At 34.5% G+C, this 19387-nt stretch overlaps 1 protein-coding gene across 2 annotated transcripts; it reads left to right on the top strand.

Moving 5' to 3' along the window:
• Nucleotides 1-14251: 14251 nt before the first annotated feature.
• Nucleotides 14252-19180, top strand: LOC108999476 (cytochrome P450 CYP72A219-like). Of its 2 annotated transcripts, XM_035687832.1 has the most exons (6): nucleotides 14252-14655; nucleotides 15620-15837; nucleotides 15997-16241; nucleotides 16437-16827; nucleotides 17246-17637; nucleotides 18914-19180. In XM_035687832.1, exons 1-6 carry the CDS (start codon nucleotides 14376-14378, stop codon nucleotides 19068-19070), a joined length of 1683 nt encoding a protein of 560 aa, XP_035543725.1. In that variant the 5' UTR covers nucleotides 14252-14375; the 3' UTR covers nucleotides 19071-19180. The 2 variants fall into 2 exon arrangements, with proteins under 2 accessions (XP_035543725.1, XP_035543726.1); XM_035687833.1 differs by lacking the exon at nucleotides 18914-19180 and having other exon boundaries at nucleotides 14253-14655; nucleotides 17246-17865.
• The last annotated feature ends 207 nt before the right edge of the window (nucleotides 19181-19387 follow it).

The raw sequence follows: 19387 nt of genomic DNA, 5'->3' as shown, positions 1-19387 counted from the left end.
TGAACCAAATTTTTTACTTAGAATAGATTGTAAATCAGTCAAGGAAGTTTTGATTAAAGATGTAAAAGACCTGGCTGCTAAACAAATATTTGCTAGATGTCAAGCTATATTAAGTATTTTTTATTTTTATATTGAATATAATAAAAGAGAATCTAATTCTCTTCCTGATTTTCTATCCCGAGAATTCTTATAGGGAAAATCATCTCAACCTCAAAGTTAAAAGTAAAGTCCAAATCTTCATATGCATGACCCCCATCTCCTCCCTATCTTTTACCTTATCCTTCTGCAACTCTAAGACCATATACGGTATTGGGGTCATTATCACAAAACATTATACCATCTCACAACTCATTCTCACCATTATCTTCTCCAAAATTACTAACCTACTCCAAAGCTGTTTCCTCTCCTTCCTCTTCTCCTTCTCAAATTATTAATCCTCCATTATTATTTCAACTTTCTACATCTCCTATTATTATTAAATGTCACTGGCACCCAGTCTTCTCCATCAAAACTGAAATTCAACACCTGTCTAACCCTAAAAAATTATTTGATGCATTTCTTTTACCAGATTGGCATTATGTTCCACAAAACATTAAGAAAACCCAACATTTTTATGAATTCATATTAGTAGACACCGACTCAATTATTCTCTCTGAGATCCCTTGTTCCCTTCAAACTTAACCTTCTCCACTTGCATCTCCAATTATTATTTTTCATGAAGTCACTATTAAATAGGTTCTCACTATGGAACAATGGGGAAAACATCCACATTTAACAAGAAGGTTTTCTCATTCTTATGATCCGCCGTATTATGATTATTATGATTACCAGCAAACGTGGACACAAATGTTCCTAAAACAAAACAAAAATTTACATTATTCGTGGTTCCTTCATTTTGACAAATTACAAGAAATTAATACACTTCCAAAATAGTTTTCACTATGGTGGAACCATTATGGACCCGAACCTCTTCTCCTTCCTCTCCCCCTCCAGGAAAGCCTATGGATTTTTACTTCACAAGACGACAGCCCACCAGCATTAAGCCATTGTTCACCACTTCTTCTCTTCTTCCTAAAAACAAAATTAAATTGGATTATGAAATGGGAATAAGTTATCAAACCTCATCCCTATTTTAAAACCATTATGTTTCTAACCTGCCAAGTTTCTGTCAAATGGTGGAAAACATACAATTATGATCATGTCTTAAAAATGTTTTAAAAAATTACCAAAATTCCAGAAGTTCTAGTCCAAGAGAGCAGATTTCAGGCACAATTAGTATCTATTACCAACAAGAAAGACTTGAAAATTTTAGCCGAAGCAATGTCACAAGTTTCAAATAACGATGATCAAGAAGAAGCACAATATTCAGCCAAATTATCTCCATTACAGCAACCTGCATTATCACCAGCCCACCAGGCCTCTCCTTCTCAACAGACCTCTCATTTTCAGGGAAATTCAGTTGCCTCTCCTTTTCAAGATTACTCACCCTACCATCCAGTACATTTGATGGATTCCCAAGATCCGTTTGATCTGGAATTAATAAATTATGATCCCCAGATTATGTGATTCTAGAAGATTACTAATATCTCAATTAGTCAGTATGACAGAATGAAGTTGTCAGAAATATTATCTCCTTAGAAGATTATTATTCATGTCAAATTATTGTCGCTGCCCAGAATTATTGTCCAGAAAAACAACAAATGACTTTGTACATACTAGTTCACGTGTTCGGTACTATGATAGTGTCGGTTTGTTTTTAGTGTCAGTTGATATTGTTTTATTTTTAGTGTCGGCTTATACTATACATGTATTATTAGAATCACTATTTTGTACTGTTCTAGTTTCTATATAAAGGAGTCTGTAAAGAAAGAAAGGCATTTAGAAACTCTCATTTGAAGCCTCTTCCTTTCTTGCCAAAATCACTCTAGTCCTCCTTACTCCTCACTCTCAAAATTCATCCTTTGTAATATCTTCATTTCTTCATGTCTTCTGCTTCCAACTATTCTGAGAATTAGTCTCCTTGTAAGTATTATGTCTTTAATAAAAATGTTTATTTTGTATATCTTTTCTATATTATTTAGTTCCTCATGCATATGGTCGGTTATACCACATGTTCTATCTGCTTTCATGCATATGGCTGGTTATACCGCCTATTATTATCATTAAAATATTATTACTATACACTATATATATTATATATATATATATACTATTATATATACACTATATAATGCTATACACTATATATAGTATATTGTTGTTGTTAGTTTTATTAATTATAGCCAAATGTCTATCACTATATAATTATGTTTTCATTTAAAGTATTATGCTATCATAGTATGTATATATATATATAATGTAGTATAATATTATATATATATATATTAGAAATAAATAATATACTATAATAGTATATATATTATACTAAATTATAGCATTATAATATACTATAATATAAATTATTACTAAATTGGATAAAAATACTGTTTGATCGGTAAAAACCACCGATCGAACAATTATTTAAAACCATTCGACCGTTTAAATAGCATTCAAACGGTTATGTACATACAAGTTCATCGAGGGCTTCTTCATTTCAACACGCTGTCCCCAACCATTGAAAACCAAGAGAAAACGTTTGAATGCCTATCAATCACCACTGTGAGCCACCGTAATCACCACCCACATCGAACAATCATCCTCCTAAGTGAAGGTATGTTATTTATAAGTTATTTTACCTTTTATTTTTATTGTTTTATTTGTATTCTTTCATCAATAGGCACCGTAGAACACCACAATTCCACCGTAGGATGTTTAGAAATGAAGAGTAATATGTGTTTTGTTGAAGAAACCAAGAGAAAACGTTGTATTTAATGTGTTTTCATGGCCGCTGAGTTGACTAAGCCATGAACAAGCTCGATCTGTTTTCCGTTCGAACGAGTGTGCGATCGAACACTAGTCTCACCCAGGAATTGGTGCATTCTATTAATAAAAGGATCCACGGGGGTAATATTATACTGAAAGTGGATATGGCGAAAGCTTATGATTGGGTGGACTGGGGGTTTTTGATTGTGGTCTTACGAAGGTTTGGTTTTTCCTCTCAATTTTGTGATTTGATTCATTCATGTATTTCTAGCCCTTAGTATTCTGTCATGATGAATGGTATTGTTAAGGGTTTCTTTCCGGGTGGTCGAGGTCTTCGTCAAGGTGATCCTCTATCTCCTTATTTGTTTATCATTTAACAAGAGGTCCTATCACGATTGATCCATAGGAGCTTGTGAGAGAGTCAGTTTGGCCTTTTCTCTCATGCCCGAGGTATGCCTATTGTCTCTCATTTGATGTATGCTGAAGATGTCATGATTTTTCTAATGGAAGTCAGAGGTCGGTGCGGGTCCTGCAACAAATTTTGAGTCAATATGAGAGGTGGTCGGGGCAAACTATCAATGTTTAGAAATTTGCTTTGTATTGTTTAGATACAATTCCTAATAGGTGCAAGCAGCGGCTTTTATGTCAGACTGGCTTTGTGGAGGGGAATTTCGCTTTCAAATATATAGGAGTGCCAATAATTCGAGGGAGATTGAAACAGGCTCATTTAGAAGACATGGTGAATAAAGTGAGGCAAAAGATCAGTGGTTGGAAGATGAGGCTACTCTCTACGGGAGGAAAACTTGTTCTTTTGAGGCATGTTATATCCAGCATGACTATTCACCTATTTGTTGTTTTACAGATCCCTCAAGTTACTGTTTCCAAGATTCAGAGATTGATGAGCTCATTCTTTTGGGGAGAAGCCGATGGGCGTGATAAAAAGAAATGGGTGGCGTGGAATCATATTTGTAATCCTATGGAAGAAGGAGGGCTTGGTGTACAGAGTCTTCAGGACACTCAGAAAACCTTACATATGCACTTTGCTTGGAACCTTATTCAAGGTAATTCTTTATGGGCCAATTTTTTCAAAGCAAAATATGTTGGCTCGAAGCCGTGGTCACTTATAGAAACTAATAAAGGATCTAGATTCTGGAGAATGGTTGCTAATTGTATTCCGTTGTTGTTAAATAAGTCCAAGTGGAAGCTTAGAGAGGGAGAGATCTTTTTCTGGTATGATAAATGGAGGGATAGTGGGCCCCTGATTAATGATATGCCTTTAGTGGGTTCACTCCTTTTAAAGATTAAAGATTGCAGGTTGACGGATAGTTGGGATGTGGAGTTCTTGGAGAGTTTAGTTGGGTAGGATAAGGTGGATGAGATTGTAATCGCTTTATCGGGGCCGAATTATGGGAAGGATGTTCTAATTTGGACTCCTACGGACACAAGTATTTTCTCTACAAAATCTGCATGGAATTGTATTCGTATCAGAGGTACTCCTATGGATTGGCATGCGTGGAATTGGCATAACATTCTTCCATAAAAAATATCTATTCATTTTTGGAGGGCTTGGCATCTGGCCTTGCGTGTGAATGATAGATTGCGTCGTATTGGTATTCCTCTTATTTCCAAATGTAATTGTTGTAATAATGGTCATATTGAAGACATTAACCATGTGCTTTTTGAGGGTGAATTTTCACAAAAATTTTGGTCCTTTTTTGGCAATCCTTTTGGTATCCCTCTTGGTAGATCTTGGATATAGAATGTTGGGACTTGGTTTAGGCATGCTAACTCCTCTTCGCAGGAGGGCTTTGTTGTTGGCATCATCCCAGTTATTGTTACTTGGCATCTATGGAGGAGGAGGTGTCTAGCTCGGATGGAAGGTATTTTGGAAACTCATAACTTTGTACTTTGTTGACCATTCTATTTGTGTGTGGTTAGGATCTCTTTGTCAGGCAACTAAGAAATTCAAGAGTCTGTCCCGTAGAGATGGCATGATCCTTGAGGCCCTGAGGATAAATCCGATGGTTCTGAAAGTTCCATGCTGCAAAGTGGTAAAATGGTTTAAATTGCTGTTGGATGGGTATAAATTGAACACAGATGGTAGTAGCATTGGTAATCCAGGTTCCTGTGGCATTGACGGGGTTATTCGGGATGATTCAGGTGACCTTGTCCAGGCTTACGCATCTCATATTGGATTTGGTTCTAATAACAAAGTAGAACTCATGGCACTCATTCACTGGTTGAGAATTTGCAAATCGTTGAACATCTTGAATGTGATAGTTGAAATGGATTCTGTGGTGGTTATCTCTTGGTGGCTTAGAGGGAGATGTGGTGTGAGGTGCCTAGAGGATTTTTGGGAGGAAATTGTTGATTTATCTGGCACAATTAATTATCATTTCCAGCATGTTTTTTGTGAAGGTAATAGGGTGGCGGATTGGTTAGCCAAGGAAGGGGCATCAGGTACTGAATTGGCTTTTTCTAAAAATTATAATATGCCTCGGGTTCTTCAAGGCCTGATTCGTTTGGATTCTTTGGGCCTTCCATCTTTACGATGCTACACCAAACATTTGAACGTTTTCAAGCGTCACAAAAACGAGAATGCTTGAACATTATACCAAACGAAACACCTCCAACCGTCACTAAAATTAATTTTAGTGACGGTTCAACAATAAACCGTCACCAATTATTTTCTGTGACGCACATTAGGTGATGGTCATGGTGACAGTTTCAAACTTTCACCAAATGTCTTTCGTGACGTTTTGGTTATTTTTTGTGATGGTTTCCTCTGTCACAAAAGACAAATTGTGTTGTAGTGTATGGAATATTGAGAGGATTGGAATAGATATAGTCATGATCTCATGTAGCAAATCATAATATTGCTAATTTGACGCAAGTCGAAGCATCTGCATTGTTGTGATCAACAGCTCATTTTTCTTCTTGGGTATGTCATGAGTTTCGTCTAAAAGTTTTTAATATCGAATCTTTATTTTAAATCTAGTGGACGATTTTTAAATTGAATCAAGTGTTTTAAAACCTTCCAAATATTTTAAAAGTCCACAATTATTTTAAATGGAGTATTTTTAGTGTTAGTAGACTAAACCTAAAATTTTTAAAGCTTGCCTCTTTAATGTTTGGAACCCCAAAAATGATATAGTTTTGCAAATCCATTTTATTCAAATGATTTTATTTCCTTAGAGACATTTATTAAAATCCACCGTTTGAGTTTATGTTAAAAAGTTTATTTATTTAGATGGATTTATTTCTCGTAGAAATATTTACTAAGATTAATTATTCTATTTATGTTAAAAAATCTACTTATTTAGATTATTTTATTTCTCCTAAGAAATATTTATTAAAACTCATCATTTATTTTATGTTGAAAATACTATTTTTAGATCAATAAAACAAAGTTGAAATTTAAAATGTAGTCTCACCCCATTTTATTTTCATTTCTCTACTTCTTTTGTTTAAGTTTATTGTCATTCTCTTTAGGTTTAATCTCTTCCCTTGGATTAAAGTTAGGAACACTAAGACTAGTCTCGTTTGTTTTCGGAGATGAGATGAGATGAGTTGAGATAAAAGTTGAAAGTTGAATAAAATATGGTTAGAATATATTTTTTTAATATTATTTTTATTTTGAGATTTGAAAAAGTTGAATTTCTTATTATATTTTATGTGGGAATTTGATAAAGTTGTAATGATTAGATAAGATGATATGAGATGATATGAGATGAGATGAAAAGTTTTGGAAAAATGAACGAGGCAGTTGCAGGGCTAGGATCGGTTTTGCACAAAACCCTAATTCCCCTCCCCTCTCTCTTTCCTCTTTCTTTCCTTCCCTCTCCCTTCCCCGCACTATCTCCCTCCTATAAGCCCTCTGCACTCCTCCTTGCAAACTAGTTGTGTCGTTGTCAACTGCACCACCTTACACCTAAGCCACAACACCTCACCGGCTGTCTACCCCCTCTCGATCATCGCGTTCTACGAGAATTCAAGCGCGATAATGAGGAGCTGTGAGTAATGATTTTAAAAATTAGAAATTTAATTACTAACAATTAGAAATATGAAAACAAGCTAACTTAGAGTAAAATTACCATTTTAACCTCTACATGTGGAAAAATGACTATTTTATCCAAAACTTAAGGATTTCGCATCCTAACTTAAAAAATCATTAAAATTTACGTACTTCACATAAATTTTATCCTAAACTCAAATGTCAACTCAGAAAAATTTAAAACTAAACACAACCATGAAAGCTTCATAGGGGCCGAAACATGCATGGGCTTTTTCTCTTGATTTTTGTTGCACTTCTTCCAATTTCAAAACTCGTGATCAAACCAAGTTTTCTTGCAACAAAGATCTTCATACTCTAAGTTTAAAAACATACTTAAAACATCCAACAAGAATTTACTAATCATCAACCCAAAACTTTTTAGTAAAAAGATCCAAACTTCTTAACTAAAAACAAACCATTAAATCACAAGTTTTGACCTTATTCAAAACATCTTCAAAAATTCTAAAAAACTCAAATCTCATTTCTAACATACTCATAACATCATCCTACATGTAGAAAAATGATCATTTTACCCAAAACTTAAGGATTTCGCATCCTAACTTCAAAAATCATTAAAATTTACGTACTTCATGTAAGTTTTGTCCTAAACTCAAATGTCAACTCAGAAAAATTTAAAACTAAACACACCATGAAAGCTCCATAGGGGCTGAAACATGCATGGGCTTTTTCTCTTGATTTTTGTTGCACTTCTTCCAATTTCAAAACTCGTGATCAAACCAAGTTTTCTTGCAACAAAGATCTTCATATCCTAAGTTAAAAAACATACTTAAAACATCCAACAAGAATTTACTAATCATCAACCCAAAACTATTTAGTAAAATGATCCAAACTTCTTAACTAAAAACAAACCATTAAATCACAAGTTTTGACCTTATTCAAAACATCTTCAAAAATTCTAAAAAAACTCAAATCTCACTTCTAACATATTCATAACATCATCCTAAGAACAATCATGCTTAGAATCATCAAACAAAAGTCACCAAAAATCACAAAACAATACTTGGAGTTTTCGATTTCCTACTAAGTCCAAAAATAGAAACTTTTTCTTAACTAGTTTTGATCAATCACTTGATCCATGGCTTAAAAAGATGAGATATTCAAACCAAAACATCACACGGTTTAAAATTTTGTCCTAAAGAAGATAGATCCAACTATTAAACTTAAAATCACATGGCTAAAAATAACCCAAAACTTGGATCTATCTAAAAACATCAATCCTTTGGCCTAACTGAATATCCTCTTGCATAAAAAATCTCATATCTTTGAAACTAATGCTAAAACTCTTCAAAATAACATCCTAACATGCATATAAGAGGGTTAGGATCATCAAATAAAAATATCAAAACCATTTAAACCATGAAATATTAAAATTTTCTCAAAACATAAACTAGTTTTCTTCTTCCAGTTTCTAAGTTTCTAGATCAAAGAAATTATTTTATCAAAAATTTTAGTCATGCAACAAATCCTCAATTAAAATTCATATACATATGTTTACAACACTCCATAAAAATTTCGGACCAAGATATGTCCATTAGTTTGGTTAAAAACTCTAAAATATAACACTCTCCAAATTAACGCCCAGAATGACTTTTCCATAGTTAAAATAACTTTTTACTGATCCAATGACCATGAAATTAAATAAATAAGATATCCACAGAAACTAAACTCAAGTATGAACAACTTTCATGAAATAGTCATCCTGAGAAAATACTTACAAGGGGTCTAAAATTACCATGCAAAATGACTTAGGAATCTGCCCGAGAGAGCTCTTTTGGATTTCTCTCTAAGAATGAGATGAAAAAGTGATGAAACAAAATAAAGGTGTCTTGCATAGGCCTGCAACATGGCCTACCCAAGCCCTTTTTTACCTAGACCCAACTCAGCCCGCAAACCATGGACAGGAAAAATAAATCGACCCAACCCAACTCATTCAGATCGAGTAAAAAGTATCAGTTTTTTTTTTCATTTATTTATTTATTATTATTATTATTTATAATTAAAAAACCCTGACTCTTGTTTCTCTTCCAAATGAAGCCTCTTTGAGCATGGTTGTGGCTTTAAATCACTATTTTCGGTAGATTTATACTTGGATGATGGAGGCGAAGTTGAATCAGTTTTGGATTTGGTAGGAAGTGGGGGTGACGAACCAGCTGACGCAGAAGAAGGCTACAATTCAGAATCTGGCAAAGAATACAAAACATGCAATTAATTGGCTCAGTTCCTCTGTTCTTTTTTTTTTTTTTTTTTTTTATGGCTTTGCTTCTTTTTCCTGGCAAATTTTATCCCTTTCTCAATTTCCATCATAGAATGCTTTCGATTATGTCACTAGAAATCTACTGTATGACCAATATTTCTCCTAGAAAATGTCGATTTTTGTCAACGGAAACTTGCTCTGTCTCCGCCAAAATTTTTTCTCAATTTCCAATGCTTCCTCTAGTAGAAAACGAAGATCTTGCAGGCAGTTAGATGGGTCTCTTCAGGGTAGCAGTATTTCTCATCCACAATCACAAATTTGTCAATATACATCATCATCATCATCTCCCCAGAGTCGTCGTCCTCATGTAGAGCTTCTATATTTATTTTATATGAAGAAGAGCAAAGCAAACCACCATCTGAGAGAGAGAGAGAGGCTATGACTCGAAATAATCGAGCTCGAAATAAGCGAGAGAGAGAGTTAAAGGCCATGCCGTCGTCTATGTGAGAGAGAGAGGGGGGCTAGTTTGTTTTACTAAGAAGGGAGTTAAACAATCGGGATAACATGCAGGTTACAGTTTCGCCTGCTAAACAACCCATCCAACCCGCATCTATTTTTAACGTGATTTTATAGGGCGGGTCGGATCGGACATATCGGGCTGATCAGGTGCCAAAGTTTTCTGCACATGCCTATTCTTGCACGACTCTAGACTTTTGGAGGGGGAGGTATGGGCTTGAATAACTCTTTGATTGGAGATGCCTATGTCACAAAAAGTGAAGAATAATGAGGGAAAATGACTGTTGCTGTTGCTGTGAGGTATGGAGGGTAGTGAGGTGGACTTCCCTCTCTCATAAAGGGACTATTTGGGTGCTTCCATGGGCAGAGGATGTCCTGCCATGTGGGGGAGGAAACTTCCTGAAGAAACTTTGTCAAGGTGGCCAAATTGGTGGGCCTTAACCAACTAGGCTTCAATTTGGGGGTTAAAGGGGGTTTGGTTAGGGTGCGGGACGCTATCAAGTCCAAATCTAATTTTTTTTGGCCCCATCAATTTTTAAGATTTAAAAGGTTAGATAATGATATCATAATAAGAATTTGATGAATTAATAGCATGTGGAAGTGATTTAATCAAGTAATTAAACACAATGCTAGAAATCGGATAAAAAAGGGTTTGAAGGCCAACTTTAGGGTTTGGGGAAACCATTTAGGGTTTTGGTTTCAACCAAGTTTTTTGAGTTTCAAATAGATCCCAAAGGTTCAGGGTTTCACTAGGGTTGAAACCCTCTTTGGTTCGGCACAATTTGGTTCATCAGATGAAAAACACGGTTTTCCTTAGGTGGCATGATCTCACACCTTAATTTCCTTCACAAATCCATCTAATGGTTCCTCATATTGCCAAATGTTTAATACTATTTACCAAGTGTGGCTAAGATCTTTCCAAGTGTCCAAATAAAACTTATCTAATCTAATTTACACATTTCACACTGTGATTTTGAAAACACTGCACTGGATGCTATTATTGCGGTTACTATTCACTACAGGAAAATGAAAAATAAACTTTGCACTGTAAAATTTGAAATATTCATACAAACCTAACTTTGCATTTTGTTTATTGAAATTCTACTCCGAAGTGCCTCGAAATAAGCAAAATCTTTTTTTCGAACAAGCGTATTATCTGAAAACTGAAAATGTGATTATTGCTCCGTAAAATTCTAAATAATCAACTGAGTCTAATGGTGCAGACCATATCTCAAACTAACACATCTAACTATCTCAAATAAGTAAAATCGCGCTTTTGACACCATAATGAGTGATAGCTCTGACTATGCTGACAAACTAAAACCTACACGATTGATCGAATCGTGAAAACTTACGGTGTTTTCGCGAGATTCCTAAAACCTATAGAAATTTCACCATTGAATTTCTATCGGGCTATTACAATCACAATATAACCACTTGCCCTAATATTTGGGAGCTAAAACAACACACACACAATATATAATATATATATACACACACATATACACATGTATATATTTTCTGCAGGGAATAGACTTTATAAAAATAAGTTTCCAAAAAGAATATTTTTATAACTTTGCTGAGTCCTGCTCCGAAGTTAGATATTCTAGTTCAACTCTATATGTGGGAGAAAATTAAATTGGGATTTTTTTTGTGGAATTTCATAAAGTTATATATAATTAATCAAATGTAAAATGCCAAAATTCATCGTCTTTTCTTTCCTTTAATTTTTCAACTTTTTTATTTTTCTTGACACGTGATGTACCTTCTTGTTGCTTGTATCTAGGACTGTTCACCCGGCCCGACTCAAAAAATCCCTTCCGACCCGACCCGACTTAAGGGTATTCCGTTCGGCCAATTACCCGACTGAAAAATATTTTTCGAGAAAACGAGTACTCCAACCCGATCATTTTTTTTAATCTATATTTATAGACTACAAAAATTTAATTACCATGCTATACAACATGTTAGAGGGGGTTAGAGAAAATGATCCACCAATTTAAAGATGCATGAAGATTAAGAAATAATGCTAATATTTGATCAAGAATGTGCCACGTCTCCTACTAACCGAGTTACTTTATCAAATCCCCTCCCTCCTAACCATATCTCTGTCACCCTTCTCTCTCTATTTCTTTCTACCATTGTTGTCCTCTCCAAAGCTATCTTTCTTTAAAGAACCCTTGAAAAGGACGTCGAAATTCTCTGCTTCGATTTGCTAACCTAGCAAGACTCCTCGAATTGCTTTGTTTTATGTTTGCGTTTTCACATTTCTTGATTTTCTCATGTTCTCTATACGGGAATTGCCCCCAATGGCTGAGGAGTGCAGATTCAGAATAGGATACGCCTTGGCACCGAAGAAACGAAACAACTTCATCCGAGACTATGCTGACTCTTGCGGGGACTGGACCAGTTTTCGGTTACGGGTATTAACTGACCCAAACCGTAGTATTTCGGAAGTAGAACGGAAGAGTTTCATTTCTGATTATGTTATGATGCTGAGTGAAGAGAAGAGCTTAGGGTTAACTGGATGACAACATGTGCAGAAGTGAAGTGAAGTGCTACGAAGTAAGTTGAAGTGAAGTGAATCAAAGTGGGACAATGTCGTGAAGAGAGACTCAGATGCTGCGTTTTGGCATGTATAAGCCAAAACGGTGCGTTCCGTTCATTAGAATTTATGTTTCAGTTTTTATGTTTCAGTTGTTAAAACACACCGTTTTGGCATTCACTAGCCAAAACGGTGCGTTTGAATTAGTAGGTTTCTTTTGTGTTCCAGGTTGTAATGAACTTTTTATCTTTAAGATATACGCAGCGTTTTGGTTGGCACAAACCAAAACGGTGCGTGTTGTCTGTCATACCAGGTGGGTCACTATAGCCTTACCTGGGAGAGTTTGTTACAGATTCGGTGTTATGGGCAAGAGAGGACCTGTGCAAGGACAATTCTGGATTGTAAGGCTATTTTCATAGTAGTACGTTTGTAGTGGAGGAAGGGACTACCTCGAATAGTTCCAACGTAATTCATGAATGAATTCAGCCCTTTCACTATTCTGATTTTCTCATTTCCATTTTATCAAACATCTGTAGTGCATTCGATTCTTAGTGCATTCCAGCACCCTTCTTGTTCTACTGAGTCCACTGCACTGCAGTAAGATACATGGAGAATTACAAAGGGTCTTAACAGATTATTTCGTTTCGGGTCGGTTTGGATTGGCAGTTTACATGTACAGCCCTACTTGTATCTATAATCTAAGTACTGCATATTGGGAGCATTGGAATGGATATATGGATCTCATCTAGTAAGTCATAATATGGGTAATTATCCTAATTTAGGGCTGTAATCGAGCCGAGCCTGTCTTTGACTTGCCAAGCTCGGCTCGACTCAAAATAATCGAGCTCAAGCTCGAGATTTGTTTTTATTCTTTGTTCGAGTTCGAGTTGAGCCGAGCTCGAGTTATTTATTTTTTTAATAAGATTTAATAATTAATAAATTAAATAAATATTAAATTTATATAACTAACAAGTAGAATCTCTATTAAATTATAAAATTTGAAAAAATTTATAAATAATTAATATCTAACTAGTTGATATGTATCCAAAATAACTATATATTATATGCCTACATATATTATTAATACATACACTTAATATGATAGCATATATTTATTTCATATATGGTTCCCACATACTAATATATGAAATTATTAAATTTTATTGACTAATTATTATACAAATTATAAAATATACTTATAAAGTATATTCACTATATAGACACAAATAATTAGATTACATATTATATATTTTAATTATAAATGTGGTATGCTTATATTATTAGTTACTACATATATATATGTGTGTATATATATTTATCAATATATGAATGAGTTTTAATCGAATCGAATTTTGTCGGGTATGTGTCATTTAAAATTCGAGCGAATATTTGCTTTTATAAATGAGTTTTTTTTTTTTTCATGAGTCGAATTCGATTCGAGTTTAACTAAGTGAGTATCGAGCGGGCTATCGAACAGACTGATTTATTTACAACAATTTGACGCAGGGCAAGCAATTGTGAAGATGAACGTTAGATACATTATTAATTTATTATTACAAATAAATGTAAGACCTATAGCTCTAGGTAATCATATTTTATTCTTGGTTTAAAAGGAAACTTCAATTCATTGAACTCAAACAATACATGGTTGGCCAATAGTGATGATAGGAAGAACCTCAATAGGTCCCTCCTCCATCCATACATCTATACATCTATGAGTAACTCGATTTCCTTCTCTACCAATGATTAAGAGCAGTCAATTTGGATGTCGTGACAAAACTATATTGATGTTCTCAATTACTTGCCATGTTCAAGAAGAATCCAAGAAGAATCTACTCTGGTATCGTTAATAGAATCGAATTGTTAGGTTGATTTTATATATTTTGATGTATAGGTGGTTAAAACTTATAAAGATAATATAAAAAATTGTTCAAAAATTAAATAAAAATACATGTTTTGAAAAATAGATAAATAATAATAATAATATATTATTATAAAGATCGAAATTGACATGTTAGCTAAATTTTAAATTTTAGTTAATGCCACACAGATATCTTCTCTGTTCAACAGATAAGGCCACACAGTGATGCAAGCTTCCTTTCCAGAAACTCCACATTTCCTTTTTCTCTCTCACTCGCAACCACACAAGTACACATTCACTTCTCTCTCTGTTTTTGTTCATCATGGAAATCTCATTCCCAACGCTTGCGCTCATGTCCATTTTAACGATCGCGGTACTCAGATCAGCATGGAGCGTACTGAGATGGGTGTGGCTTAAGCCGAAGGAGCTAGAGAGGTGTCTGAGGGAGCAAGGTTTTAGGGGAAACTCCTACCGGATTTTTTTTGGAGACTTGAAAGAGAGCTCTCGGATGATAAATGAAGCGACGTCTAAGCCCATGAGCTTCACCAATGATATTACACCTCGTGTCTCTCCCTTCCCCTTTCAAACCCTGAAGAATTATGGTATGTATATCTCTATAATACTCCCAGCAGCCATCTTCCCTTCTGATTCTTTTCCTTCAAGTTTGTTTCTCTTTAACGATAGAATCCATAGATTTTGATTTCCAAGTTACAAATCTCTTAGAGTTGCATGCTTTTTTCCCCTATTTTCTCTTTTCAAAACACGAAATCGGGGTAAATGTTTCCTGTTCTGTTTATAGTTTTTTCTTCATTGCCGAAATTGTCTCGAACTAAGGCCTGGTGGCTTGGAAGATGAGATAATTGGTAAATAATAATAAAATAATTTATGAATAATAATAAAATATTTGAGTTGAAATGTTTTACGAAATTTTGAGAAATAATTGAGAAAAAATTGAAAAAAAATATTATAAAATTAAAATATTTTTAGAACATAATTTTTATAATATAATTTTTTTATTGAGATTTGAAAAAGTTGAATTGTTTTTAATATTTTATGTGAAAGTTTAAGAAAATTATAATTATTAGATAATAATTAGATGAAAAAAATTAAAATTAAAAATTAAAAAGTGTTTGTATTTGTAATATTTAGATATTGAGATAAGATATAATGGAACGAGATGGGAGGCTTTCAACATCCAAACCAGGCCGCACGTGGCAAAAGACTTTGGGATAATTGTCAAAAAGACTTTAGGTCTTTTGATTCGCTTTTGAAATATAGCCATTTTCGTCTATATGCGTTACAGGAAATCATGAGACTATAAAATATTTACAGGCATATGAAATCTAACTCCATTTTAGGGAAAAAAAAATTTCCTAGATTTTGTGTATGCTTTGACGAGGAACGATGCGTGTGAACTATCAACCTAATTCTCATTCATGAAAACAAAATAAGAGAGATTTACCTTCGAATGACAGATGTAGATGGGTATGTATGAATTTATTAATTTGATAAATGATAGTAGATTTCCTTCTCAACTTTCATATAACAAGAAGCACAAATATGTAGGTAAGAACTCCTTTACATGGATTGGTCCGACACCAAGGGTGCACGTTATGGACACTGAACAATTAAAAGATATCTTCTCCAAGCACACCACCTTTCAAAAGCCTCAAGGAAATCCTCTTACCAAGTTACTAGTAACAGGTCTTGCCTCTTATGAAGCTGAGAAATGGGCTAAACACCGAAAGATTATCAATCCAGCATTCCATCTTGAGAAATTGAAGGTTAGTTAATTCTTTCCATTTGTTTTATTCCATTAAGACTCAATATATAGTGACATTGAAGTATTTTTTGCAATTTTTTATTTTTATTTTTTCTAAGTTTCTCAAATTAGAATCCCATCGGCATGTTGGTTAGTGACATTGACGTGTTGTTTGCTTTAGAGTTTTTTACCAGCAATTCATCAGAGTTGCAACGACATGATTTGCAAATGGGTAAGTTCCATTACCAAAGAAGGGTCCATTGAGTTAGATGTATGGCCCTATCTCCAAAATCTCGCAAGTGATGTGATTTCGAGAACGGCCTTCGGAAGCAGCTTTGAAGAAGGGAGACTGATTTTCGAACTCCAAAGAGAGCAAGCAGAGCTTACGATGAAAGCCATACAGACTGTCTACATTCCAGGATGGAGGTAAATCGAAAACTTTCTAGTGCACGCCAGCTAATGATAATTAATCAAGTTTGTCATTTGGATTTGGTTCTGATACATAACTTTTGAAACATTTTACCTCAAAAATCAACTATTATTTGGAGACTAGAAAATTCAATGCATAATCTTGTAAGCTTTTTTATTCTCTTCATGTTTATATGAATGGTTTGAATGCAGGTATCTACCAACTAAGATGAACAGGAGGATGAAAGAAATTCACAATAAAATACAAGCATCGCTCAAAGACCTTATCAACAAAAGAGAGAAGGAAACAAAAGCAGGTGAGGCCAGAAATGATGACTTGCTGGGCATACTTATAGAATCCAACATCAGAGAAATTCAAGAGCATGGGAACGACAAGAACATCGGAATGAATCTTAAAGACGTAATAGAGGAATGTAAGTTGTTTTATTTTGCTGGGCAAGAGACCACCTCTGTTTTGCTCGTTTGGACAATGGTTAGTCTGAGTAAGTATCCGTATTGGCAAGCACGTGCAAGAGAAGAGGTTTTAGAAGTTTTTGGCAAAGATAACAAACCAGACTTCGAGGGGTTAAACCACTTAAAAGTTGTAAGTACTTCTTATATATCTACTTCGAAGATTCTCTCGAAAGATTTTTTTTTTTTATAGTTTAATTACTATATAAAAAAAAAAAGTAATATATTATTCTATATCATAAAAAGGATGTAAATACCCTTACAAACAAAATATGGTTAGCAACATCTAAAGTATACCCAAAAAATGTTAAGATTCTGACTTTTGAAATATAGGATAGGAAGTCAGCCATGTAAATGCACATAGATTGGAACTTGGTGTTGTTTTTTAAGGATGAAAGCTTGTATTTTGTGGTTAGTTTGGAAGATTTCCTTGTTCACTGACTTTCGCTGCATTCATCATTTTAGCTCTAGCATTTACTTGCCTTGAACATTTTCAGAAATAATTTGTGATTGAATTCTTACAATATGCATCACAATATTCAATGCCACAGGTTACCATGATACTTTATGAGGTTCTAAGACTATATCCACCTGTAGTTGTTCTTACTCGAAGAATTCATGAGGTTACGAAACTTGGAACGTTGTCTTTACCAGCTGGAGTTCAAATCTCCTTGCCGACAATCCTCATCCATCATGATCATGAACTTTGGGGAGATGATGCAGACGAGTTCAAACCAGAGAGATTCTCTGATGGAGTCTTGGAAGCTACAAAAGGCAAACTATCATTTTTCCCATTTGGATGGGGTCCTAGGATATGCATTGGACAAAACTTTGCTATGATTGAAGCTAAAGTAGCCCTCTCAATGGTTCTACAACGCTTCTCTTTTGAGCTTTCACCATCCTATGCCCATGCTCCTTTAACTGTTATTACGCTTCAACCACGGTACGGCGCTCACATCATTCTACGAAATCTGTAGAATAGAAATCTCTGTGTGGTTAAACATGTTAAGATGATTTTCTTATCATATTGAAGCTCATGTCAGCTAAATTTATTAGTAATAATTACAATATGATATAAAAGAAATCAATCAACCTTGAGTTATTCAAATGTGAAAGGACAAGCAATTCGATCGGTTTTACTTTTGCTGCTATACAATTTGAGTTGAGTATAGATTGTTGTGGGGTAGGGTAATACAATGTGTAGACAATTTTTACTCCATTGCCTTGACAAGGTTGTGCATATCTCACCTTCACGCCTCGTTTGGTGATGCAGTTCAGATGAGATGAGATGAGATGTTTTGATAAAAGTTGAATAAAATATTTGTTATAATATTATTTTTTAATATTATGTTATTTTGAAATTTAGAAAAGTTGAATTGCTAATTATATTTGGTGTGAGAATTTGGAAAAGTTAAAATGATTATATAAGATGAGATAATTTAGTTTTGTATAACCAAACTAGCTAACTATGAATGAAAAATTTAGGCTAATGTATTTCCGAGGTTGTCTAGTTTTGCAATAAGTATATAAAAATAGTTTATGTTTTAATGTTATGATGTTCAATGTTTTGAAAGAATTAATGCATGCATGTTAGAACGGCACCTACCAATAGAAGTGAGGTTATATAGGGAATGAAGGAAGTTAGAAACAATTGAATCTTAAGAACGCATAGAAATAGCTACGTTTTTTAAGCGAGGAACAAATTAGAAACCCTAGATAGACTACAATCGTTATGGAGCAAATGGTCCTAATTTTTTTAAAAGATAATAATTAAAAAACCATCTTAGCCTACTTGACATCTCTCCTAGTTTGAACCAAATTAGAGGTGAGAGAGAACTAGGTGAAGGGACAGTTGGACCCTTTCAAAACATGAATGTTCTTGCAATTTCTTCTGTTTAGGGCTGTAAGTTTAAACCCTTTACCCAACTTGAAATTTCTGAATTAGAAACTGGTAAGGAACGGAAGAGTGGCGATTGGATTCTGAAATAATTCGATTAGATCGGTTAATACCGGTTAACAGAATTTGATGACTGAAACGGCTATGTTTTTAGTCATTTACTTGAATTTCTTTTCTTCCCCCTCTCTAGGGTCCAGACACTGAGCACTCTCACTCTCATAACTCACTCTCACTCTCATTTCCCTCACAGTCACAGCTCGCTTGCCCTAAGGAAGGATTTCTCTATCTTTGTCTTACAAGCTCCAACTCCCTCTTCTTGCAGATCGCTTACTCTAAGGATCTCTTTATCTCAATCTCACAGGCTCGCAGCTCACTCGATGTCTTTGTGTCCCTCTTGCTCTCTATCTCTGTTGCTCAATCTTCGTTGTTTAGATTTTGGGTATTATGGTTTGGTTTTTCGGTTTTCAATGTTAAATTAATGCTTGGCTGAAAATGCTTTTCCATCAATTTTGGGCTGATGATTTCCGATGGTTCATAACGTCATATGGATTTGTGATTTTTTGTTGTGCAAATCTGTGTTTGTTTTCAATAGTTGTAAATTTCCATTGGTTCATAGATAGATAGAGGTCAAACAGCGTTTGTAATACAATGCTTATATTCTGGAACTGTATACACGAAGTTATTTGGATAGATAAATGTAGAATCTAGAACCATGTGCATCAAGGTTTTTAGAAGGTTAAGCTTTGCTGCCGTTGTTGATGTCGTGTTTCGCGAGCATGAGCAATTCTTTGCTAAC

The sequence above is a fragment of the Juglans regia genome, chromosome 2 (assembly GCF_001411555.2).
Source record: "Juglans regia cultivar Chandler chromosome 2, Walnut 2.0, whole genome shotgun sequence".
Taxonomy (NCBI): domain Eukaryota; kingdom Viridiplantae; phylum Streptophyta; class Magnoliopsida; order Fagales; family Juglandaceae; genus Juglans; species Juglans regia.
This window is presented reverse-complemented; position numbering and strand designations above follow the sequence as displayed.